The sequence below is a fragment of the Xyrauchen texanus genome, chromosome 49, assembly GCF_025860055.1.
Source record: "Xyrauchen texanus isolate HMW12.3.18 chromosome 49, RBS_HiC_50CHRs, whole genome shotgun sequence".
Taxonomy (NCBI): domain Eukaryota; kingdom Metazoa; phylum Chordata; class Actinopteri; order Cypriniformes; family Catostomidae; genus Xyrauchen; species Xyrauchen texanus.
In genome coordinates this window covers 26,039,639-26,065,807 of record NC_068324.1, presented here as the reverse complement: position 1 = coordinate 26,065,807, position 26,169 = coordinate 26,039,639, and the positions used below count along the sequence as shown (strand labels likewise).

Below are 26,169 nucleotides of genomic sequence, written 5' to 3'. Positions count from 1 at the left end.
TCTTTACTACTCAATGATCCTGATTTTTTAGAGGTTATTAATGATCGTATTGATCTTTTCATCTCCACAAATACTTCTCCAAATGTTTCAGCTAAGACAAATTTGGGAGGCTAATTATTTCATACTCGGCTTACAAGAGAATAGTGGTGAATGAAAGGAGGGCTAATTTATCTAATGCTTTGGCAGACCTTCAGTCATCTGTGCTAGTTCGGCACAAGCAGACCACTTCGCTAAGTTTCTCACAACAAAAACGGAGTTTGATCTGCTAGCTATGAATGAAGCAAGTGAAGCTCTGCATAAGACTTGTTACAATTATTATGAATTCGGCGATAAATTGAATAAATTACTTGATCACCAGTTGCGGCAGTCTGCTACCTCACAATTTATTACTCAAATTTCAACTGCCACTGGGTCTTCAGTTAATCCTCTGTCTATTAATGACCAATTCAGAGACTTTTACATCTCTATATACACCGCTGAAAGCATTGCTGAAAAGGCTCAATTTTAAAAAATGTTCAGCCCTCTAAATGTGCCATGCATTGATTCTGATATTTCCTCTAATTTGATAGCTCCTCTTATGTTGGATGAAAGTAAGACTGCTCTTAGTCTGATGCAGAATGGTAAATCTCCAGGGCCTGATGGCTTTCTGGTAGAATTTTTTAAGATGTTTTCTGATAAATTATCACCTCTTTTGCTAAACATGTTTAATGAGTCTTACAGTTCAGGTATACTTCCTCAATCTCTGCGCCAGGCTACTATTTCCCTTATTATCAAGAAAGATAAAGATCCTTCTCAATGCAGTAATTATCGTCCCATCTCCTTACTTTGTTCAGATATGACATTATTGTCTAAGATTCTGGCGAGACATTTGGAGTCGGTTTTCCAACCATAATTTCACAAGACCAGACAGGGTTTATTAAAAATAGACATTCTTGTCACTATATTTGATGCCTCTTGAATATCCTTTATGCTTCCTCTTCGAATGAAGTCCCAGAATTAGTTATTTCCATGGATGCTAAGAAAGCTTTTGATAGAGTCGAGTGGGGGTATTTGTTCTTTACACTGAGGAGATTTGGTTTTCATGACCAGTTTATAGCTTGGATTAGACATGTCCCCAATGGCCTGTGTATGAACAAATAATAACTATTTCTAATAAGTATTTCTCCCTTGGACAAGGCTGCCCACTCTCCCCGCTGTTGATTGCATCAGCCATTGAGCCTCTGGCCGTTGCTCTCAGATCCAGTGCAAAGGGCTGGAGAATAAATAGTCTTTATACGCTGATGATCTTTTGTTATATGTGTCGGACTCTGGCACCTCCATCCCCTTGGTGCTGACCTGCTGGCAGAGTTTGGTCTTATTTCAGTCTACAAGTTAAATTTGAGTAAAAGTGAATTAATGCCCATCAATAAGGCAGCCTTGGAATACGCAATCTTAAAATCTGGACCCAATTTTTGCAGCATTTGGTCACCCCTTTGTTATCCCCATTACACTCCAACCCTCTATTCCACCCTACAATGTTGGACAGTGCTTATGCCTCTTGGAGGGATCTTGGATTGGTTTCTATTGCTGACCTCTACATTGATAGTGTTTTTGTGTCTTTTGAGCAGCCATTTTTTCAGATATCTACAAATTATAGACTTTGTGCATAAAAAAATGACCAACTTTCCTAATGTGCCTCTCCCTTCAGATTTGGACTCCATTCTGTGTGTTGATCCTTGTGTTAAAGGGTCAATCTTTAAATTATTGAATATAATTGTTAATTTGCAATTTTCATCTTCTGACAACCTACGCATCGCTTGGTCCCAAGACATTGGTATTGACATTAATGAGGAGACATGGAAAGTAATTTCGAACAGGGTGTATTCCTCCTCCCTCTGTGCACGTCACAGGCTCATACAGCGCAAGGTGGTTCATAGAGCACACTGGTCTAAGAGCAGGTTAGCTCGCATAAACCCTTCTATTGACCATGAGTGTGACAGGTGTCATTCTGGTTCAGCCACATTAATCCATATAATCTGGACCTGCCCTGCCTCCCTTTTGGAAGCTAACTTTTGCTTCTCTGTCAGCCATTACCTCGGTGGATATCTCACCTTGTCCATTCACTGGTTTGTTTGGGGGTTCTCCCACCTCACCACACTTTGCCTTCTCACTTCTCAGATTTTGTAGCTTTTTCAACACTTTTGGCAAGACGTCTAATTCTATTGAATCGGAAGAGTCCTCACCCTCCATCTCACACCAGCAGGGTAAGAGATGTTCTCTATTTTATGAAATTAGAGAAAATTGGATACGCTCTTCAACGACCTAGTACTATTTTTGTCAAGATCTGGCAGCCCCTTCTTGCATATGTCCAAACTCTCCAACTTGACCCTGCTCTTTGTGTTTGATTTGCCCCGTCCCCCTCAGCCACCGGCCTATATGTGCATACTAATCCTGTATTGCTTGGTCAATATATTGTAGGATTGCAATTTATTTATTATTTATTTATTTTTATAATTTATATATGTATATTTTTTTCTCAACTTCAGTGTATTTGTTCATTGTTGCTTATTATTGTAGTGTCTTTTTTGTGTTTGTTTGTTATCTCTGTAATGTATCAAGTCGCCTGACGCACTAGAGCGTCAAAGTGCGCACCCCTGACATATCTATTAATAACTTCGGAATGGATCAAGGTATTAACTTACTTTTTTTTTATGAAAAAGCTGCCATTCGACTGCATAGACTGTGTTGACTTCCGCGAATGATAAGCCTTCCATATTTTAGTGCAAATCTATAGCATTATTATTATAGATTTTACCGCAAAACAAAGAAAGACATTGTACTTTATTTTATCTAATGACATAAAATGCTGTTGGTGTGTGTAAACCAATCACAGAGCTGTGTGTGTGTGTGTGAACCAATCACAGACCAAAAACAAAGAATGATGTTGTCAGATGTCATTGGAGTAAAAGGGGGAGGGGTGTGAAATTCCTACAGCCAGAGCCTGTGGCACCTAATGACTGATGAAAAGCACATCAATCATTCAAATGCAGTAAACAGATCCATCTAGTGGTGTTTTTGGATATTACTCCATTTATACAGAATATTCCATTCAAATGAACGGTTTTATTCCTTTTATATTTTCTTATGTTTTTCAACCAAAAAAAAAAAAGGTATGGTGACTATAGTCACAGAAATGTAAATAGTTGTTTTGTTTCTTTATATTTTTTCACCCAATTTCTTTTGAAGTTGTTCTAAAGCCTTTGAGGAATAAATATTTGTTGTAAAATTCATTATTCATTTATGTTTAATATTTTTTATATAATAAAAACAACAAAATTGAATTTCCGTTTTTGTATTTTTTGGTGATATATCACATCAGAACATGTACAAATGTCTCAAGAAGTGTATTTACAATGCATCCACATTGTAGATGAGAATCTATAGAATCCAGAAATATGACTCTCTTCACTCTGCTATGAAAATTGACCATTCCAGAAGCCAAAATATCAAAATAGTGCCAGGCGGACTTAAGACCCCTTAGACCAAGAAGGGTTAAAATGTATAAATAAATCATATGAAAAAAAAAACACTTACATGCTCAAGCTGACGCCCCTCCGGAGGGGAGGCGAGCCACGGAGTCGATAGAAATTCCGTGAGAATTGCTGAACGAAGGTCGTTGCTGACTTGGAGGAGCTTGCTGCAATACGTCGATCAATCTTGGCCATGGAGACGAAATTCACTGAGATGGTTACAAGTGTATCTGGAGTCATCGGAGTGGGCATTAAATGCTAATCTGCTAGCGTCCAAGGCTGATTTGGAGCGCATCTTGGAGAAATTGGAGAACATCGATAATCGTAACTGGCAGAATAACGTCCACATTTTTTTAATTCCTGAGGGAGCAGAGGGGCAGAATATGGTGGAATTCCTGGATGGGCTCTTTCTGAATCTGCTTGACATAACAGGCCATAAGCTGGAAATCAAGTGAGCTTTCAGGGTCCTGTCTCGGCGATCCGCTGAGGGAGACAGGCCCCAATCAATTCTGTCCAAATTTCTGAGATCATCCGATAAAGATCTCGTGTTACACGAGGAGTAAAGGAAGGCTTTCTTGGAAGAACCACAGAATTTTTTGTTCCCAGACTTTGCGAATTCAACGTGATCAATTCAAGGAATGCAAGAAACTCTCACATTAACGGAAGGTCGCTTTTGCACTGATGTTCCTGGCCAAATTGAGAATAGATACTAAGGAGGGCCATAAAGTATTTACATGCCCACAGCAAGCGCTGTTCTTTATAAAGTCAATGGAATGAGCAAGTAATTTTGTGGTTCTCACATTGCAGCCAAGTGAATCTGACTCACTGAACATTCACTTGACCATCTGAGGAAACTGAGCACCTTTTTTGTTTCTTTTTGTGCTGGTTCTGCCTATATATTAGGGCTGCCCCGCACAAAGATTTTACTAGTCGACTAGTAGGCTTTTGTTTAAGCCGTTAGTCGACTAGTAGCACGTTTATGATATTGATTTAATTAAATATATATATATATATATATATATATATATTGGGGGAATCAGAAAATGGTTTGAGTTCCAGGGCTGAGAAAGAATGTTAAAAGTAACATTGCTACCACTGTTCTACATTACAGAGAAATACTAAACCGTAATTATGAGCTTTTAAAATATAAATCTGACAAGCGCACACATGAAGCACTCCGCAGCTACACCGGCAAAAGCCATAATGATTCTGAATGTGTCGGAAAAACCAGCAAGGAGACTGTCTGAACATTTTGTTAATTTATAGAGAGAAATGCACATTAGGGTTGTGCCGATAGATGATGATCTCGGGGATCGACGATGGTCAGAGGGATCGCCAATAGCCTTTGACCATGTCAAGACAATATTTTGTTGTTTCCCCATGTATTAAATTATAATTATTATTAGGCTATTATTATTATCAAATTTATATTACAAATAATTTGCCCATAGACACACAGGCATATGCTTGAAGAAACACACTTTATTATATTAAGAACAGATGACAGAAAAGCAGTCTATGCGCATGTATGTTTGTTCGGAGGCATGCAGTCTCGTGGAACACGTGCATGTAAAAGTTTCTCATTCTTTGTTTGTTTCTCTCTTCTGATTATTATCTCAGATCAGGAGCTGCTTTGAGTTCAGGTCACTTTATTTCCACAGAACTCAGAGCAGTTCATTGTGATCACAACTCTGCACGCCTATACATCTGTGATTAAAACATAAATACAAAAAAACTTTCACCTCGAACCGTGATTTATATTTCAGTGATTATTATCATCATAGTGATTATTTCTACATTTATAATTGGTTTTAAGTCTTCATTTGTAAGTAATTTTCCACCTGCATGTTTAGACGGACACTTGCCTAGATGTTAAATGTAAAGGTTACTTATTTAGGCTAATAAATACTTCATTATTATAATTGCGTTTTCATTTCATTTGGAGTGCAATTTAAATTTAGAAATGTATTTGATGTATTTGAATTCGTTTTTTAAATAAACGTATTTAATTTTCAATGCAAAATCACGCATTGAGTATCCTCAGGCCATGTAACATCTGAGAGCCATCCAGAGATCGCTGCTGTGGTTGGGGCTCATGGCCAACCCGAAGAAGTGTGCAATTGGGCGGGTGGAAGTATCTGGGGTTCCACTTGAGTCATGGGCAGATGCGTCCCCAAATTAACAAAACTGCAGCGAACGAGCCTGCCTGCCTCCCAAGACCAAAAAGGAGGTGAGACATTTTCTGGGGCTGGCTGGCTACTACCAAAGGTTTGTTCCTAGTTACTCTGATGTCACCAGCCTGCTGACTGATCTCATTCGAAAGGGGCTCCCGATATGCTCCAGTGGTCATGCCAACAGGCTTTTGTAAAAGTGAAATCTGCACTTTGTGGGGGACTGCTCTTATATGCTCCAAACTTCTCTCTCCCCTTTATTTTGCAGACAGATGCATCGGACAGGGTAATGGGGCGTAGCTCTCGCAGGAAGGGGGAGAGCAACCGGTGCAGTACATTAGTCATAAACTTTCGCTGAGGGAAACCAAGTACAGCACCACTGAAAATGACTGTTTGGTGATCAAGTGGGTGCTACTCACCCACTGCTTCTACCTGCTGGGGCGGGCCTTCACCCTCAGTTCAGATCACACCCCACTCCAGTGGCTCCACTGCATGAAGGATACCAATGCGCAGATCACTCGTTGGTACCTGGCACTTCAGACATTCAAATTTGAGGTGATCCACAGATGGCTGTGGCTGACTTTCTCTTCAGAAATGCTGGGGGGGGGGGTCATATGTCCGTGTGCGGGAGAGAGGGAGTGGAGTGGCTTGTCAAGCTGGATGACATAATTTCTTATTTCTAACAGCTGTTTTTCATTACAGTGAAAGCGGAGAGATGCTTTAAAACAGCCAAACACAAGAGGAAAGCAGAGAGAGAACGGCACCAACTGGCGTTTTATATGATCATTATTATTGTTGTGAAGCTGAAGTGTTCGAAAAACTATTGAGACTTTTTGTTGCTTTGAACTGAGGAATAAGAAAGCCCTGAGAAGGTGACACTCAAAAGAACTGAAAAGAAAGAATAAAAGCTACCTGAAGCATGTCACTGCTCCCCATCTCCTCCTTTTCCATACCTGAACCCGTAGATTCTTTACAATACATATAATAAATATTTTATACCTTGAATTGTATGAACCAACAGATCTGAGATATTCTTTTAAAAAAAACTCATACATATCTGGGATAGCACAAGGGTGAGTAAATGTTGAGAGAATTAATCATTTTGGGTGAACTATTCTTTTAAGGCATGATTTTCAGTCACATTATTCGTTTAAACTGCACAATGAGGACTTTAAGACATCACAGCTTCATTTTCTGTAAAAGCATAATTTTCTGTTAAGCTGCTTTGAAACAATGTGTGCTGTGAAAAGTGCTATACAAATAAAAATAACTTTACTTGATACCTATATATCAAGGAGTGGAAGTTGCCATGGCCAAACTCACAAACATTTGTTATCTCTGAAAGGCCCAGGGAGTCCTCTTCAGATACCTCAAGATTTACTACTGTGGCATGTATTGGATAAGAGAAACTTAAATAAAAAAAGTCCTATACAAAAATATATTGTTGAGTCTCGGGAGAAAAACGACTTAGAAAAGGACTTGATGTATATAATATATGATACAAAAAAAATCCACATATTTATTTTTGTATTTGTCTATAGGTTCACAAAACAGGTCCATTTAAAAAATGTACAATTAGAATTCATTAGAATTTTTCTATGTAATACAAAAAAATTATATTACAAAAACCCACTCAAGACAAAGCCTCACATTATGAGGATGACATGAAAATTGTGTAAATGGTCCCTGCATGGACATCCTTATATGTTAACATACACTATAAAAGTCACATATTACAAATAAATAAATAAAAAATACAAAATTATGATATATCATTAGAAAAAAGGAGAAATACAAACAAAATAAAACAAGAAAAGAACAGATTTTACCAAGTACCGTCTCCTTAAAATATTTAAAATTTTAAATACTTAAAATTTTAAATCCAAAATCCATTGACAATAGGATGGTATCTTCCAATTAATACGTCGTCTGGCCAACAGTGCGAAAAGTGCTATATTGTCCATTTCAAAAGCTGTTAATTTAATATTTTCTGGAAGAACACCAAATAAGTCTGTCAGGGGGATGAGGTCTATTACCCTAGCAGAAATGTCTGAAAAACAGCTAAAAAAATTCCCCAAAATGTTATGAATTAATGAAACTAAGAGGATGGCTCTACAGCACATCATGGGCAGGTGGGGTCAAGATGAGTTGGGCTCTAGACCAATAGACACGATGTACTATCTTAAATTGAATAAGGCAGTGCCTAGAATTAACTGAGGAACTGTGTATTCTTTCTAAGCTAGAGTCCCAGTGTAATCTTTAAGTCAACCTCCCAAAGAGACTTTAAAGGGGACCTATTATGCAAAATTCACTTTTACATGGTGTTTGTACATAAATGTGAGTCAGCAGTGTGTGTACACAACAACCCTATAATGTTAAAAGTCCACTCACTCCTCTTACTTATATTTCCATTAATCAAAAACAGTGTGTCAGAATGAATGGTTTTTGTTTCTGCTCTAATGTGATGTCATGTTAGATCAGGCCACGCCCACGACTGGTGACTGACTCCACCCTATTATCATAGATCCTCCCCTGAATGATCTACACACAGTCCGCTTTTTTCCGAGCTGGAGCAGACACAGTGAGAAGAATAATGTCTCATAAGTGTCTGTTGTTGCTGTAAAAGTGAACATAAGAGTCTTCATGTACATGTTCATGTACCCGGCATCAGATCCACTGTAGGTGCAGACAAGTTTTATTTTTGAAGGAAATGTGCCACAAAACATACAAAATCTTTTGTATTTTTGTGTAAATTATTTTACATCGGACTGGTTTGTGAATGAGTGTCAATATAAAGCAAGATTTTCAAACAATTAGATTCTCAAGCATGAAACAGTACCAACTGTTTGTGTTCCAGCTTTATATCTTTAAGATGTAAGTATCGAACTTTATTTTTTATGAATGTTTGCAAATCTTCTTTCTGAATGTGCTTGTTAAATGATACCACGGCTAATGCGGCTAAAGTTACCATCGTCTCTGATTGTATTCACGGAGACAAGAGCTATATCGTTATTTAAAATGTTTAACCTGAAAACGCATACTGTCAGTTACCATTGTCTCTAATTGTATTCATGGAGACCAGATATACCTCTTCCAGAAAGTGTGCTGGGAGCAGCAGCTCATTTGCATTTAAAGAGACACACACAAAATCAGCGTGTTTTTGATTCCACCCAAAAAGAGACATTTACAACATGATATAATAAATGATCCGTGGGGTATTTTGAGCTGAAACTTCACAGACACATTGTGGGGACACCTGAGACTTATATTACATCTTGTAAAAAGAGGCATAATAGGTCTCTTTATTGGCCCATAAGAAGATGTTTGCTTTTTATTTATTAAACTGTAAATTCTAGAATTGGCACCCCTTATACATTTATGCTGATCAATAATGCACTCGAGAATGCTGTTGTGTGGAATAGATGGAAAATCCGTGAAATATTTACAAATTAAACTCCGGACTTGAAAATATCAGAATACGTTTTTTTTAAGTTGGTCAAATGAAGAAAATATATTATCAATAAATAAATGACCAATTATAGCTAAGCCTTGTGCTCTCCAGATATTAAAAGCCTCAGCATCAGAAAGAGAGGGTGAAAAAGATACACTGCCAAAGATGGGGGAAGCTGCAGAAAGACTCTTAAGCCCTAGTGTTCTACGAAACTGAGACCAGATCTTTAAAGAAGGCTTAAATGTTGGGTTCTTGAACAATATACTGTAAGTGGGAGGAATGGGGAGCAGAGTAAAGATGTTAATGTTGCTGGGGCACAAAATATAGCCTCCATTTGAACCCAGAGAGGTTTACACTGCTGCATGTCATACTGTACCCAGTAAAATAAATTTCTAAAATTGGTGTCTCAGTAATAAGTTTGAAAGTCTGGCAAAGCTAAGCCACCCAGCTCTTTCGGCTTCACGAGGTGTTTTTGTTTTATTCGCCTTAATTTATTATTCTAAATAAAAGAAGTACTTTTTTCCAGGTTAGAAAAAACAATTTGGGTAAACATTGAAATAAATATAAAAATTTGGTAGAATATTAATTTGAACATTATTTACCCTCCCTACCAATGAAAGAGGAAGGGATTTACAAGACAGAAACAAAGACATTGTGAGACTGAATAGAGGGCTAATATTAGCTTTAAACAAATCAGCATGCCTACAAGTCACCTGAGCACCCAAATTCCTAAAATGACTAGTAACAATTTTAAATGGGAAACCTGAATATGAGATTTTTTAACGCATCAGGGTTCACCAGAAATAATTTACTCTTAGAGAGATTCTGGTTATACTCTGAAAAGGTACTAAATGAGTCCAATATCAAAAGAACCCAGGGAATTGAAACTAGGGGATTAGAGCAAATAAAAGAAGATCTTCAGCATATAAGGAGATCTTTTGTTTTAGACCAGCACAAAAAACCTTGCACCTCTGTGTCAGCACGTCTAATGGCAATTGCGAATAAAAGAGGAGAGAGGGGGCACACTTGTCTTGTTCCCCGACATAGTGAAAAATAATCAGAGATAATGTTATATTTACGCACAGATGCTTTGGGAGCGGTATAAAGAATTTCTGTCCAAGAAATAGATTTGAGACCTATTTGGAATCTTTCCAAAGCATTAATATGATAGTCCTACTCAACATGGTGAAACGTTTTCTCTGCATGAAGCGCGACCACAAAATCAGCGTCATTGGAATGGGGAGAATAATAACATTGAAAAGGCGTCTAATATTGAAAAAGGAGTGCCTATCACGTCTGATCAAGTGAAATTATTTTGTTAAATAATTAGTTTTTTTCAAGCCGAATAGATAATATTTGAGCTAATCCCTTGTAGTCACAGTTTAAAAGGGATATGGGAAGATATGTGCTATAGTCTAGTGTTTTTTTATTATCTTTCTTAAGAACCAATGAAATCATTGCTTGATAGAAGGTTGGAGGCAGCTGAGAATCTCTAAGGCTCTTTGAAATAACTGAGAGTAACATTGGGCAGAGTAGTTTAGAAAAAGACGTCTAAAACCAGATGGAAAACCACCGGGACCGGAAGCCTTACTGGTTTTCATGGATGCAATCGCTTCAGCTATTTCCTCAATTTGTATGTCCTCCTCTAAGAAATCACTAACCATCTTGTCAATAGTAGGGAAATCTATTTAGTCTAAAAAGGTAATCATTGAGAGTGTATCTGATAAAGACTCAGAAGTGTACAAATTTACATAAAATGTATTGATGGTGATTATCTTTTTGTATTCAAAAATAGTAGCTCCTGAAGGTAGTCTAATTTGGGATATCAGAAGAGACATCTCAGATTTCCGAATTTGATGGGCTAATAACTTAATTTAATAATAATTTATCATCATACTCAAGACTCTATGTTGAGCATGTACAAGCACATCTTCAGCCTCATCAGTTGATAATTATTCTGTCTGTAACATTTGACACTCTTCATAAAGTTTAGAGGAAGGATTTGATGAATACTGATCATCAATAGCTGCTATTAGAGCTTGACAGTTCATCAAGGCGAGAAGAGTATCAAAGATACTGGAGAGATTATCAAACCATGCAGTTAGCATTTCAAACTTTCACAAATTATAGAATAATCTATACCCAGAGGTGTATAGTAAATATACGTCAAACTAATGTACGTCAAAAATGATTGTCCCCTTAGTGCCCCTCGCACAGAGCTTGGAGGCATGGCTTTCGCTGTCCAACCTGTCGCGCTGGTTGACCAGGACCATCTGACTCGGCTACGCGATTCAATTTGCCAGGCTCCCGCCTCATTTCAGCAATATTCGCTCCACTTTGATGCAAGGCGAAAATGCCAGCACCTCACGGGCTGAGATTACAACTCTGCTACTCAAGGACGCGATAGAGCCTGTCCCTCCAGCCGAGATGAAGAAGGGTCTCTACAGACCTTACTTCATCGTACCCAAAAAAGGCAGTGGTTTGCGGCCAATCTTTGACTTGCGAGTTCTCAACCGGGCTTTACACAAACTCCCGTTCAAAATTCTGAAGCAGAAACAGATTTTAACCTGCGTTCGGCATCAGATTGGTTCGCAGCGGTAGACCTGAAGGACGCGTACTTCCACATTCTGCCATGACATCAACCCTTCGTATGGTTTGCATTCGATGGCCAGGCATTTCAGTACAAGGTCCTCCACTTTGGCCTGTCCCTGTCCCCTCGCATCTTCACCAAGGTCGCAGAGGCAGCCCGTGCCCCGATACGGGAAGTGGGCATCACATACTCAACTACCTTGAAGACTGGCTTATTCTAGCTCACTCTCGGGAGTTACTATGCACTCACAGGGACCTGGTGCTCAGGCACCTCAGCAGTCTAGCGCTTCAGGTCAACCGGGAAAAGAGCAAGCTCGCCCCGGTTCAGAGCATCTCTTTTCTGGGCATGGAGTTAGACTCAGTCTCAATGACAGCACACCTCATGAACGAGTGTGCGCAGTCGGTGCTCAGGTGCCCCGCTCTCTTCGAGCCCGCCACAGAGGTTCCTCTAAAACAGTTCCAGAGGCTCCTGGTGCATATGGCATCCTCGGCCACTTGGGCTGCTCGGGCTGATGTATATGAGACCGCTTCAGCACTGGCTTCAGACTCGAGTCCCGAGATGGGCATGGAGCAATGGCACATACCGTTTGTTAATCACCCCTTCCTGCCGTCAAACTTTCAACCCTTGGACGGACCTCTGTTTTCTGCAGACTGGAATCCCCTACAGCAGGTGTCCAGATGTGTCGTGGTCACCACAGACACCTCTCAACAGGGTTGGGGCACCATGTGCAGTGGGCACACAGTCACTGGCTCCTGGATAGGGCCCCAGCTGCGTTGGCACAGCAACTGCCTAGAGTTGCCGGCTGTACTACTTGCCCTGCAGAGGTTTCTCCCACTGATTCGGGCAAGCACATCTTGATCTATTCAGACAGCAACGTGATGGTAGCGTACATAAATCGCCAAGGCAGCATGTGCTCTCGTCACATGTCACAACTCGCCCGCTCTCTCCTCCTCTGGAGTCAGCAGTGACTCAGGTCGCTGCATGCCACTCATATCCCTGGCAACCTCAACATGACAGTGGATGCGCTGTTGCGACAGGTTTCGCCTGGCGGAGAGTGGAGGCTCCACCCCCAGGTGGGACAGCTGATTTGGGACCGGTTCGGCATGGCACAGGTAGACCTCTTTGCCTCCCAAGACAATTCTCACTGGCCGCTCTGGTACTCCCTGAGAGAGGCCCCTCTCGGGACAGACGCGTTGGCATACAGCTGGCCCCAGGGGCTGCACAATTACGCTTGTTCGCAAATTGGTGTTCTTCCCAAGCCGAAGACCCGCAGAGATGCACAGCCCAGTCAGTGGTTTCATTCCTGCAAGAGAGGTTGAGGGGAGGCTGTCCTCCTCCACCTTGAAGGTGTATGTAGCCATTATTGCGGCCCACCATGACGCAGTGGATGGCGAGTCCCTGGGTAAGCACGACTTGATAATCAGGTTCCTTAGGGGAACTCTCCCCGGCCAAGCCTGTTCCCCTCCTGGGATCTCTCAGTGGTCCTCTAGGGCCTTCAGAGACCCCCCTTTGAGATGCTTGACTCAGTTGAGCTCAAGGCCCTCTCCTTGAAGACGGCCTTGAGTCATTGGAATACACAAATCGGCACATTTGAGGGTGTCAACACATCGAAAAAGATTTTATCAACTGGGATTAAACACCAACGGATGAAGAATTAACTAGAAAAACAACTTTCATAAATTTCAACTTTCAAGACAAAATGAGGAACTGTTTTGAGCATGGTAGATATGTTAACAGCAGCATTTCCATTAGAACCCAGTTTGGTAACGTATTAAAGTCAGAAGAACCATTCTGGCTTAGTGACAAAACTTGTCAGTTATTTCCATTCTAATCCTGATTTTGCAGCACCACAATGAAAAAAGAAGACCAAACCATATCAATTCTTGCATTTAGTAAGTTTACCTGAGCCTGTCTGTCATGTATCAATAAAAATAAATTCCAGAACTAAGACGAAGACCCTATTTACACATGTATTAAGATGCACATTTGGTGATCGGATCACATGTGGTTAGTGCTAAATACAGATGTAAATGGGGTCTAAAATGTTTTATGATTGGATCACAAAAACCATACACGAACGTGGTCAAAAATGCATGTAACCGTGTCACATTTGAGGTGTAAACACTAATCCATCCTGAATGCATCCCAGATAGCAGTGACACGCCACCCCTCAACTGTCAATCAACCTCTGCACTAAAACAAGAGTTTACACTTTGCTGGTTATGAGCAGTATAAAAGGAACTAACCGTCCGATCTGAAAATGTAAAAAAGCAGACACAAACACAAACATGAAAACTTCACAGATCTACAACAGTGTGTCTGATATCAACATGGAGGGACACTTTATGAGAAGCATGAACATCTGCAGCTCAGATTAATACATTTAATCCACTAAAATAACAGACAATTCTGCTCAAAATGTTGCTGTGGGGATGGGGGTGTGGTCGTGTATCTGTCTGCGGGAGAGAGAGAGCAGTAAGGCTCATCACCTGTGCTGTCATTTTCATTAACACCTGTCTCTTGTGACACCTGTCGTGATGGCAGAGGGATACCTGAAAAGCCAGACAAAGCGCATTAGACTCCTCCATTTGCTAATAAAATATGAAATATGAGTCCCTCCCCTCCAAATCTGACCACAAGTGCTCACAGGAGATGCATTTAAATGACCAGGTGTAAACATTAGGGTTGCAACGGTATGAGATTTTCACGGTATGATAACATTCTCAGAAAATATCACGGTTTCACGTGTATACGATATTACACAAATACTATTATCAGTGAAAACAGAAAGGTTATTTTATTTATCTATGGTGGCATAGTGGCTAAAGCACAGGGCTGTTAATCAGAAGGTCACAGGTTCTAACCCCACGGCCACAACCATTGTGTCCTTGAGCAAGACACTTAATTCCAGGTTGCTCCGGGGGGATTGTCCCTGTAATAATTGCACTGTAAGTCGCTTTGGATAAAAGCGTCTGCCAAATGCATAAATGTAAATGTAAAAAAAGTCTCCCTTTTGAAAATAAATAGAAAAAATAAGAAAGCTAACAGAATTATAATAAACAGATTTATAAACATAATAAAAAAATTGCATGTAACTATAACATATTATATAACTAAAGCAAGTTATTATAGCATGTTAAATTAACTACTAAATGAAAAATAACATCAGCTGTGTGAGCTTTTAAAGTAATGTCCTATGATTATTAATAATTAACATATACTGTAGACTGCTCCTGTCTGTACCTTTAACTCAGTGCTTCTCAACTGGTTTTGTTTCAGGACAGATTTTATATTGGACATCAAGTGTCGACCTGTCAGATTAAACATAACCTGTATTTAATGTATCCTGGGTCGCATTTCCTTTTATGTTGCATAGTTTTGTTCATGGTTTTCCAGTACAAGGACATGCATTTAGTGACATTATTTTTGTTGTCAAGTCAAGTCAAGTCAATTTTATTTGTATAGCGCCTTTCACAACACACATCGTTTCAAAGCAGCTTTACAGAAGATCAGCATTAACAGAAGATAAAACTGTAATGTCTATAAAGTCGATGAATCATCATTGTGTAATTTAGATAAAATATGATTTTTAATAGTGTTTAAAAATAATTAAATGATAATTGTATTAATAACCCCAGTGAGCAAGCTGTAGGCGACTGTGGCAAGGAACACAAAACTCCATAAGATGTAGATTAATGGAGAAAAATAACCTTGGGAGAAACCAGACTCACTGTGGGGGCCAGTTCCCCTCTGGCTAACATTATGAATGTAATGTAAATATTAATTATGTATAGGTAAAATCATGGTTTAAAATTATTAAACTAAGTGTTAAGGGTCAGTGATTAAACATCGATTGTATTTGAACTGTAAGATTAATGACCAAAGTCTTTGAAGTCCATCTTGATTAATTGCAGAAGTTCACATAGATGCAATTGTCCTTGTTAATTGGCTGATGAAGGCTTTTGTTGGCAATAGTTAGTCTAAGCATTTCATTTAAAGATCGTAGTCCATAAATAGACCGAGGTGATGCAGGTTGGAGTTGGCATCATTTCATCCTCTGAAGTCCGTCATAATAGATTGAAGTGATGTTTGGCTGGCACCGGCTGCATTTAGTCATCATCATTCTGCGACATGTAGCAGTGGAGTCCAACATGAAGCAGGAATGGTGCTGGATCCAGCCGGTTCTGGTGACCTCAGGATAGGAGTCCCGAGGTTGAGACAGGGAAACAAATAAAAAGATGTAAGCGTAGATGCCATTTAATTTATAGCAGAGTTAGAGATCATGCTCAATGTTTCTGGTTTCTGGTTCCGGCAGACCCAACTAAAGCAGCCTAATTGTGGGTTGGAGGATAAATTAGGTGTATGCCTGGCTAAATAGATGAGTCTTTAGTCTAGACTTAAACTGAGAGAGTGTGTCTGCATCTCGAACAGTGTTTGGGAGACTATTCCATAGTTTAGGAGCCAAATATGAAAAGGATCTTCCTCCTTTAGTGGATTTTGATATTCTAGGAACTATTAATAGGCCAGAATTTTGCGATCTTAATGAACGTATTGGAATATAGCGTGACAGAAGATCACTTAAGTATTGCGGAGCTAGACCATTCAAAGCTTTGTACGTAGTTAACAGAATTTTAAAATCAATACGGAATTTAACAGGTAGCCAATGTAACGATGATAAAATGGGGCTAATATGATCATATTTCTTGGTTCTCATCAGCACTCTGGCTGCTGCATTTTGAACCAACTGAAGTTTATTTATTGATTTTGCTGGACATCCTCCCAGTAATGCATTACAATAATCTAGTCTTGAGGTCATGAACGCATGAATTAGTTTTTCGAGAGCATATGCCTTAATTTACCAATATTTCTTAGGTGGAAGAATGCTGTTCTACAAACATTTGTAATTTGATTTTCAAAGGACAGGTTGGTATCAAATATAACACCTAAGTTCTTCGCTGTTGAAGATGATGTAACAGTACATCCATCTAGAGTCAAATTATATTTTAGTGGCTTATTTTTAGAGTTTTTTGGTCCAATAATTAGAACCTCTGTTTTGTCAGAATTGAGTAGAAGGACATTTCTGGCCATCCAATCTTTTATTTCATTAATACACTCTGCTAGTTTTGAGAATTGTGAAATCTCATCAGGTTTTGAAGAAATATAAAGTTGTGTATCGTCAGCATAGCAGTGGAAACTTATTCCACGATTCCTGATAATATCTCCCAGGGGAAGCATATACATCGAGAAAAGCAGAGGCCCTAAAACTGATCCCTGTGGTACTCCATATTTTACTTTTGTTTGGTTTGACAATTCCTCATTTACATAGACAAAGTGGTAGCGGTCTGCTAAATATGACCTAAACCATGCTAATGCCACTCCACAAATTCCAACATAATTCTCTAGCCTATTCAAGAGAATGTCGTGATCTATCGTGTCGAATGCAGCACTAAGATCTAAAAGCACTAGAAGAGAAATGCAGCCGCGATCAGATGATAAGAGCAAGTAATTTGTAACTCTGATAAGTGCAGTCTCTGTACTGTGATGAGGCCTAAATCCTGATTGAAATTCTTCATATATACTATTTCTCTGTAGAAATGAACATATTTGGGAGGACACTACCTTTTCTAGTATTTTTGACATAAACGGGAGATTTGAAATCGGTCTATAATTAGCAAGTTCTCCAGGATTAAGTTGTGGCTTCTTAATTAGCGGTTTGATAATTGCCATTTTAAAGTTTCTTGGGACATGTCCAAAGCATAGCGAGGAGTTAATGATATTAAGAAGAGGTTCTGATATTACAGGAGATACCTCTTTTAAGAGCTTAGTTGGTATAGGATCTAACAAACAATTTGTGGCTTTTGATGTTTCGATAAGTTTTGTTAGCTCTTCATGATAGCGAAGGATTGAAGTTGCACATGAGGGAAATTATTCGACACTGTTTTCTGAGGTGCTATGACAGATGATTGCATAATTCCAATTTTATTTCTGATTATTTCAATTTTATCTGTGAAGAAATTCATGAAGTCATTACTCTTGAGCTGTGACGTAATATCTGGTTCGGTTGAGGCTTTATTCCTAACCAATTTAGCCACAGTACTGAATAAACATCTAGGATTGTTGTGGTTATTTTCTATGAGTTTACTAAAATATGCTGACCTGGCAGCTTTGAGTGCGTGTTTGTAGCTACAGACACTATCCTTCCATGCACCCTGAAATACTTCTAATTTTGTATTTTTCCACATGCGCTCCATTTTCCGAGCTGCTCTCTTGAGAGCACGAGTGTGATCATTGTACCATGGTGCAGGGCTTATTTCTTTAATTTTCTTTAATCGAAGTGGGCGACAACATCAAGGGTGCTAGAGAAGACTGCATTTACATTTTTTGTTATTTCATCAAGTTCTTCTGGGCTTTGGGGTTTATTGAGTATATGAGATAGATCTGGAAGAGTATTAGTGAAGCTATCTTTAGTGGTCGAAAGAATAGTTCTACCTGAACGATAGCGTGGTGTAGATTGAGTAACATTAGCTGATTGCAGCATGCAAGAGACGAGGTAATGATCCGAGATGTCATCGCTCTGCTGCAGAATTTCTATATTATCAACATCAACTCCATATGAAAGAATTAAATCTAGCGTATGATTATGGCGATGAGTTGGTCCTGTTACATTTTGTCTGACTCCAAGAGAGTTGAGAATATCGATAAATGCTAATCCCAATGTATCATTTTCATTATCTATGTGAATGTTGAAGTCACCAACAATTAAGACTATCTACAGTAACTACAAGATCTGATAAAAAATTTGCAAATTCACTAAGGAAATCTGACTAAGTCCCGGGTGATCTATACACTGTAGCAAGGGTAAAGGACGACAGAGAATTTTTATTTATATTTGTATTTGACGGTGTCACCTTAAGCATTATTAGTTCAAAAGACTTACATTTATATCCTGTCCTCTGAGTAACACCAAACACTTCACTGTAAATTGTAGCAACACCTCCTCCTCGACCCTTCAGACGAGGCTCATGTTTATAACAATAACCTGGGGGAGTAGATTCATTTAAACTAATATATTCATCCGGTTTAAGCCAGGTTTCAGTCAAACAGAGCGCATCCAATCTATGATCTGTAATCATTTCATTGACAATTAGTGCTTTGGTAGAAAGATATCTAATGTTTAGTAGCCCTATTTTTATATGATGTACATTTTTAATTTGTTTGTTTTGTTCAAGTTTGACTTTAATCAAATTTTTTCTAAATGATTTAGTGAGGGTATTGTGTTTCGTAGTTCGTGGAACAGACACAGTCTCTATGAGATATCTAGCTGATACAGTCTCTATGTGTTGTAGTTTATGTGACCTGTGTAACGTCTCAAGGCAGCTAGCAGACGTTCGGATTAACCAGTTTGTCTGCTTCCTGACCTGGGCCCCATTTAGTCAATTAATATCATTATTAAGTTTATGAGCCAAATTACTAGAGAGGAGAGCGGCACCTTCCCTGGAGGGATGGAGTCCGTCTCTCTTTAGCAGGTCAGGTCTACCCCAAAAACTTTTCCAATTGTCTATAAATCCTATTTTATTCTGCAGACACCACTCAGACATCCAGCCATTCAGTGACACTAATCTACTATAAACCTCGTCACCACGACGAGCAGACGCTCTGGCCCCCGAAATGCCATTAACAATAGTGGCTGGAGTCTCTATTTCCACGTTCCTTACAATAGAATCACCGATAACAAGGGCTCTTTCAATATGATTCTCAGTGGGTGTATCACTGAGTGGGGAGAATTTATTGGAAACCCTAACAGGAGCGGGAGAGTGGTGTCTCTTTGCTGAACGAGTATACCGCCGAGACGTCACCCAAATGCCCTGCTGCAGGGGCTCTATAACCGGAACCAAAGTGTGTGTGTTGCTCTCTGTACTGCCCGCATCCGAAACAGTATCTAACGGCTTCTCTTTCTCACTCACCTCTACTAGCGTTCGGATGCGAGTCTCTAACTCATTAACCTTCTCCGTCAGCCTGACTAATTCCTTACATTTATCGCAAGTGAATCCCTCACTGCTGATGGAGGAGGCTATTTTAAGCATGTGACATGCAATGCATGAACAAATAACATGAGCCGATGCCATGACTTACCGCAAATTGTTCGTTGTTCCTGAGCGGTGAGGGTTTTGAGATTGATTTGAATCCCTCACAAAATTGTTTGTTGTTGTTGGTGGTGGTTGTTCTTGATAAGTGGTGCTTTGAGATCGATGCAATAATCTGTGTACCGCAGAGGAGAAAAAAACGGGTGCGCGCTGAAAAAATGCACGCAGTTTAACCGCGATAAAAATAGAACGCGGATACAGGTGGAATATGCCCGCAGTTCATATAACTATGAACGACGCGGTAAAATGACAAAGGATATAACTATGACCGATGACTATAACGTTGAACGTATGAGAATAAGCAGTGCTAAGCAGGCCACAAACAAACTCTCGTGCAGCGTGCGTGCTGTGCCTTTGTTGATGTCAATCAACATGTTAAACGCTTGTGAAGACGCATTAGGTCCCAATGCAAGTTAACTGAAATATCCAATGAAAAATAAAACCTAGAGATGCACCGATTGCAATTTTCTTGGCCGATTTCGATTTCCAATTTTTTGCAAGTGACCTGCCGATACCGATTTTTTGCGATTCCAATTTTCTTTCTAAGAACTATTATTGACCACATATACAAACAAAATCTACCTTTCTTCAATGCTAAATTTTACTTTCATAATAAAATAAATGATTAAACATTACAATTTCCCCCAAACTCCACTAAGTTACAGGATCTTCTCTCACTTAAACAACTCTCAAAATAAAGTGCTGTGTGACTGGAAAGAGGTAGAAATAACAATTAACTGCAAATGAGTTGCTTTATATAACAGATGTCATTTCCCACAATTTTTATAAATGGACCTTTTTCTCTTTATTTGTTAATGGTCTAACAAAACCATTACAAAGATTTGGAAGTGTCCAATACGCTCAACTTACGTTAGATGTCCAAATATCAGTTGTAAAACGGAGCACTGCTTCGGGAACGGCTTGCATACCTGTCAACACTCCCGTTTTTCCCAGGAGTCTTCAGTTTTGTTATTTCTCCCAAAAAAACTCCCGTAATTTGTATGGCCCAAACCACGTTATATGAATAATCACATCAATATATTATTCCAAGGTGGTCCAGTTGCCAGATCTTGAATGAAACGCATCCTACTCACACAATCGACACATCATACACATTACAAATCATTTATGACCTCAATCTGGCAACCAAAACCCATTTGCGCTGTTGATATCTGCGCAGGCAGTAGACGCGGGATGTTAAATCAAGCATCACTGGTAGAGGGGAGGAGAAGACCGGTGATAAAAAACAAAATATACATGTATATTTAACAACAGCTGGATGGAAGAATTGAATTTCATATCCTGAAGCCATATCGACAATGCCCACGCCTTTTACAATGTGTGTCGCACTGATTTTAATATCGGACACGGTGGGAAAAATTACGTTAAATCACAACGGCACAATTTCTATAGTATTTAGCCTGCCTCTGCCATCCAGCACCCCCTTTCCCCTCTCCCGGATTTGTGTACCCAAATGTTGCCAGATAACAGGCTGCGTGTGTGACATGACACGAGATTAAACATCTCTGGCAAGGTGACGTCGGAAAGTACCTCCTACTCTGTATCGAGGAAATGTATCAGATTTCTGATCCCTCTGTCCTCAACTGTGGAGAACAGCTGGTCATCCAGGGCCATGAATTCCATCATTTTCCTCATAATTGTTTTGGTATTTTCGCTGCTCATACCAAGGAATGATGGGAGATGCTGCTGACTTGTGACTGGCTCTGAGCTCTGGCTAGCTTTAGCCGCTTTCACTTTTTAGCTTCTTTTTTAAAATGTGCATTTTCATCTGGGTGATGGTGTTTTAAATGTCTAATTAGGTTTGTTGTTCCGAAAGTCATTGTGGTGGTTCCCCCACGGTTTAATTATTAAACACATTTCGAACTTTGTTTTCTTCACACAGTGAAGATCTTCCACGCCAATGACATGTTTACATGCGGCTGTGACGTTATTGCCTGCGCCGCTGGCAACAAAACGGACCGGCTTGGAATCGGTAAGACGTGAGGCTGACCGGCCGGTTACCGGTCCGGGCCGAGCATCTGGAAAATCGGCTAATTCCGGTCCCTGGCCGGTCGATCGGTGCATCTCTAAAAAAAAACGCTTTTTACGATAAATGAGCCACGGCCGTATGTTGCCCATGTCTGCTTTAGCTGTTTGTGAGATTATCATTAAACCTGCCTCATATTTCCCAATTCAATTCAAGCACTAGTTATGATTAGATTCAATATTGATTAATTTGGGTTTATTTCAGTTATAATGTCCCTTTTGCTTACATATAAAAGAAATGATCTTCCAGCTAATGCTGTTAATTATACAGGTGAACTTTATCTAGGTACATTAGGAAAATATTAATTTTACAAATTATATTTTATTACTTTTTCATAATTTTGGTCAAATTTTGGCTTTTTAAAAATGAACAAATAAATGTATTCAATCAGAAAATATGAGATTATATTTAATATATTACTTTTGTTACATATTTATTGTTAAATTGCATAATTTGTACTATTGACAAGTATTTACACTGATTTGTTGAACATATGCTAAAACCGATGCTGTCTCTTTAACAAAAAATGGCATTTCTGTAAACAGCGACTTTAAATGAGTGCATGTTAACTAGATAGGACTTGAATGGCTTTACCTCATCTGTGCGATGCATGATTAGAATAAAAAAATCAAAATATTGAGTTGTTTTTGATGAACAACTGACTGTAAAGAACAGAAAGGGTATTAAAAGAGACCGTATTCAATGACAAATGCCTTGCGTACACATTACACGCAACAACTTTTACTCTCAACATGCTGTGAAAGGATCTCGCTGCTAAATACTTCTCGAACCAAACTACACAATTACTGGTGAGTGAAATGTAAACATTTACCAGCCAGTTGCCAAATATATTCACTTCAGTCACATAGCGCAAAATTTGGTTTCAAATGCAAGTGATTTCCTCTCATTGAAGTAGACGGTTGCGCATTGATTGAAAGATCGATCTTGGGATTTGAGAATCGATTGAAGCGACCGTTCAAATGAAGACCGCGATTAATCGGAAAAACAATATTTATAACCACCCCTACATTTAAAAGTGGCCCAAAACACCAATTAAAGTGTCGCTGAATGGCATATTTCTCTTCTTAGTTCTGCTGCTAATGTTTTGTTAACTTTGTTAATAAAAGAGTGTTGTTTAGCAACCTGTTTTAGCTTTGGTACTGAAAATGGTATCGAGTGCCATGAAATTTCAATGGTATTGGTACCGACTCCTGAAATTTTGGTACCGTGACAACACTAAGTGGCACTATCAAAACATTACTGTTTGTCTGAATGGCCAATCAAGCCAGACACAGCATTATTTGCTTGACCAATGGTGTGAGTTTGAGGCAGGACTATCTTTCTGTACAACCAATGACAAACAAGGAGAGTTTTCTGAACTCTATGATATTTGAACCAGATCCACTATACCATATCCACACTCTTGGTACTTCCCTGACACCTAGAGTACTACCAGCTGTCTGTCTATGCAACAGGCCGACATAAACATTTCCATTTGTCTAGCTCTGTGTGTGTGACACTTACAGCAGCCCTTCTCATCACTCTTGTCAAAACAGTCTGGAAAGCCATCACACTGCCAGTTTCCAGAAATACATTTGCCATCTCCACACATGAAGTTTCCAGGTATGTTGCACTCTGCTGTAAAGTTATTCCCAGGAAGAAGCTGGCAATCTGAACAAAAGAAACAAATGTATTTATTAATGTATTACATATGATAGGCCATTAGAGAAACTTTAGCAGAAAAACATTTGTTTAGCAATAACTATCTTCCCACCACGAATGTGTTAAAAGTTGAGAAGTTAGCTAAAGCTAAGAAGCTTAGAGGACAATGTGCTGAATTCCAGACAACCATACCATGAAGTGAATGTTTATGCCCCAAAAACTGCCTACCTTTCACATCACATCCATTCAAAGATGTGTGTTTTTTGTCTTAGTTTTAGTCTTTTAAATCCTTCATATGTCATCATAATCATTCATTTTAGTACATTTTAAAATGGCAAATCATTTTACAGAAATTATAAAAATGTAATTTAGTTCATGATAATGTGAATGACAAAAACGTGTCAAACTGTAACAGATCAAGCTTTTGCCAAAACTTCAAACATTTTATAAAAAGTATAAACATTAATTCATTTAAAAACAAAATTCAATATGTGAAAACCAGAGTTCCTTATATGTTGTCATGCTTCAATGAAATTTCCCTGGTCAGCCCATTGTATTTACAATTCGGATAGGCAAAGTGTTTAGTAAATGTTTGCCAGTAAACTGAAACTACAAAAATGTACAAATGTTCTTGAGTTCTGAGTATTTCTTTTAAAATACACTAGATCAATTCAGCACAACCATTACCCCAGTTGCAGCAATGCATACGAGTATGCACAGATTGTGTGTTTAAATGATACTGGACTTTAAAATTAAAATAGGCATCAAAATATTTCCCCATGAATGTATGCACATCTCAAGTTGTTTGTAATTACTGCTTTATTTTCGTGGCACATTATTTTACTATACAGATTTACTTGTTTAGCCTGCTGTCAAACTTGGAATTTTGGAATTGTTGATATTACTGCATAATTATTTTGTTTTTAATAAAATATATTGCATCCCCATCATTATTCAAACCTCATTCTTTGTGTTTTAACTTTACAGTTTTATTGTTGCAAACTATTTCAATCTTATCAACATTAACTTGCATAGCATTGAGACAGAAAAATGTATAATGTGTGCGAAATGCAAACAGCTCTACATTTATTTGTGCATTAATGTAGAAACTTAATTTAAAACAAAAAAACAATCTGTGTTTTTGTGGATTGTATTGTGATTTTTGTTACATGTACAAACTCGATGATATAAAGAATAATTATTCAAAGAATGGTGAGCTTTTTATGTTTGCACCCTGAATTGAAAATCAAGTTTCAAGAGTTTCAAACAAGCCCATGTCAACCTGTCCATTATTATAATTGAGACACTCTTCTGTAAAAATTGTAAATGAACATTTCAGAGGTGTCTGTAACATGCAACTTTGATCTTTTGCACCATGCAAATGCACTTCAAAATCCATGCTTCAGGAAAGTAGAAGTAATTATCATGGGTCTACTGAAATGGTTCTTAATATGTTAAACTGTGTAATCTGGCTGTTGTTCAGGAGACCTTCAGCAGATACAAACACTCCATTATGTGCTGGACACTGAAGGTCTCATTACTTAGATTTTGAAAGTGGTTCCTTAAATATCATGGATGTTGCACCAATCTGGCCTAAATGACACGATTTTATAGCACAAATAACCACTACATATACAAAACAACTCAAACAACCAGGACGAACACCAACAAGACAACGAACTACTTGTTCATAAGTTTGCTAGCGTCACAGGCCCGTTACTCACAGCATTACTCAACTCATCTGTTTATCATTGTATCAAAAACTCGTTTCGGTTCACATATAGTAAACGTTTAAAAGAAAATGTCGCCGATGAAACTAAACAAACGCGAGAAGCACGCACATTTACGTCGCTTATTCATGCAACAAAGGTTGCTTTTTAGTTTGCAGAAAATGGCAACAGTTGCGATCATTCTCATTTTAAATACACGTTCAGTTCATGCTATGGCGCTAAAGATGGAGATCCAGAGAAACGGTGCATTTGGGCGTAGCGACTCACAGACTGAGCTGCCCGTTCCCGATCCCAGCAGAAAATACCAAAGCCACATTCTGCCACGATCGGCCCGCTGCGGGCCAACAGCTCGGGCGATTCCAAACCTCTTCGTAATCCTTCAATTTGTCGGCCTTCACGTTTTCTCCCTTTACGTAATGTCCTTGAGCTGAGCTAAGGGAGTTTCGTTGGGACAGCCGTGTACTGCAGAGGAGACGGGGAGGAGGTGAAGAGACGCTGGTGTCGAGTGTCGAAGGCGGTGACATGTCCAAAGAGCGGAAAAGTCATGTGCAGCGATTTAAACAAAATCGCGACAACAAACTGTATTGAGTTGTCCTAGTTCAGAACTGCCCAGAAGATTGTAGCTGTTTCTTACTTATCTCTATAACAAATTACTTATAACTATACAATAGATCAATAGTGAATGATTCATGAGTGTTTCAGCTTAGAGCACTTTTGGTCATGTTATCTATATTCTTTAAACTTTAGAATATGAATTCCTATTATCGTTCTCTCTTTGCATTTTTTTTCTTCATACATATTCACCATTATAATTCTTTTATTTCATCTCAAGCATGCTCTTCCCGGACACTGTTGGTAAACAAGC

At 38.9% G+C, this 26,169-nt stretch overlaps 1 protein-coding gene across 2 annotated transcripts in view; it reads right to left on the bottom strand.

Moving 5' to 3' along the window:
• Positions 1 to 25,758, bottom strand: part of ldlrad3 (low density lipoprotein receptor class A domain containing 3) — a 60,159-nt gene extending 34,401 nt beyond the window's left edge. The window contains exons 1-3 of one of the 2 annotated variants that reach the window (XM_052122469.1): positions 25,572 to 25,758; positions 23,437 to 23,583; positions 14,211 to 14,273 (exon numbers count right to left, since the gene is read on the bottom strand). In XM_052122469.1, the coding sequence (XP_051978429.1) occupies positions 14,211 to 14,273; positions 23,437 to 23,583; positions 25,572 to 25,620 (259 nt within the window). In that variant the 5' untranslated portion in view covers positions 25,621 to 25,758. The remainder of the gene's footprint in view (positions 1 to 14,210; positions 14,274 to 23,436; positions 23,584 to 25,571) is intronic. The other variant, XM_052122470.1, reaches the window with a different exon arrangement.
• Positions 25,759 to 26,169: the final 411 nt, after the last annotated feature.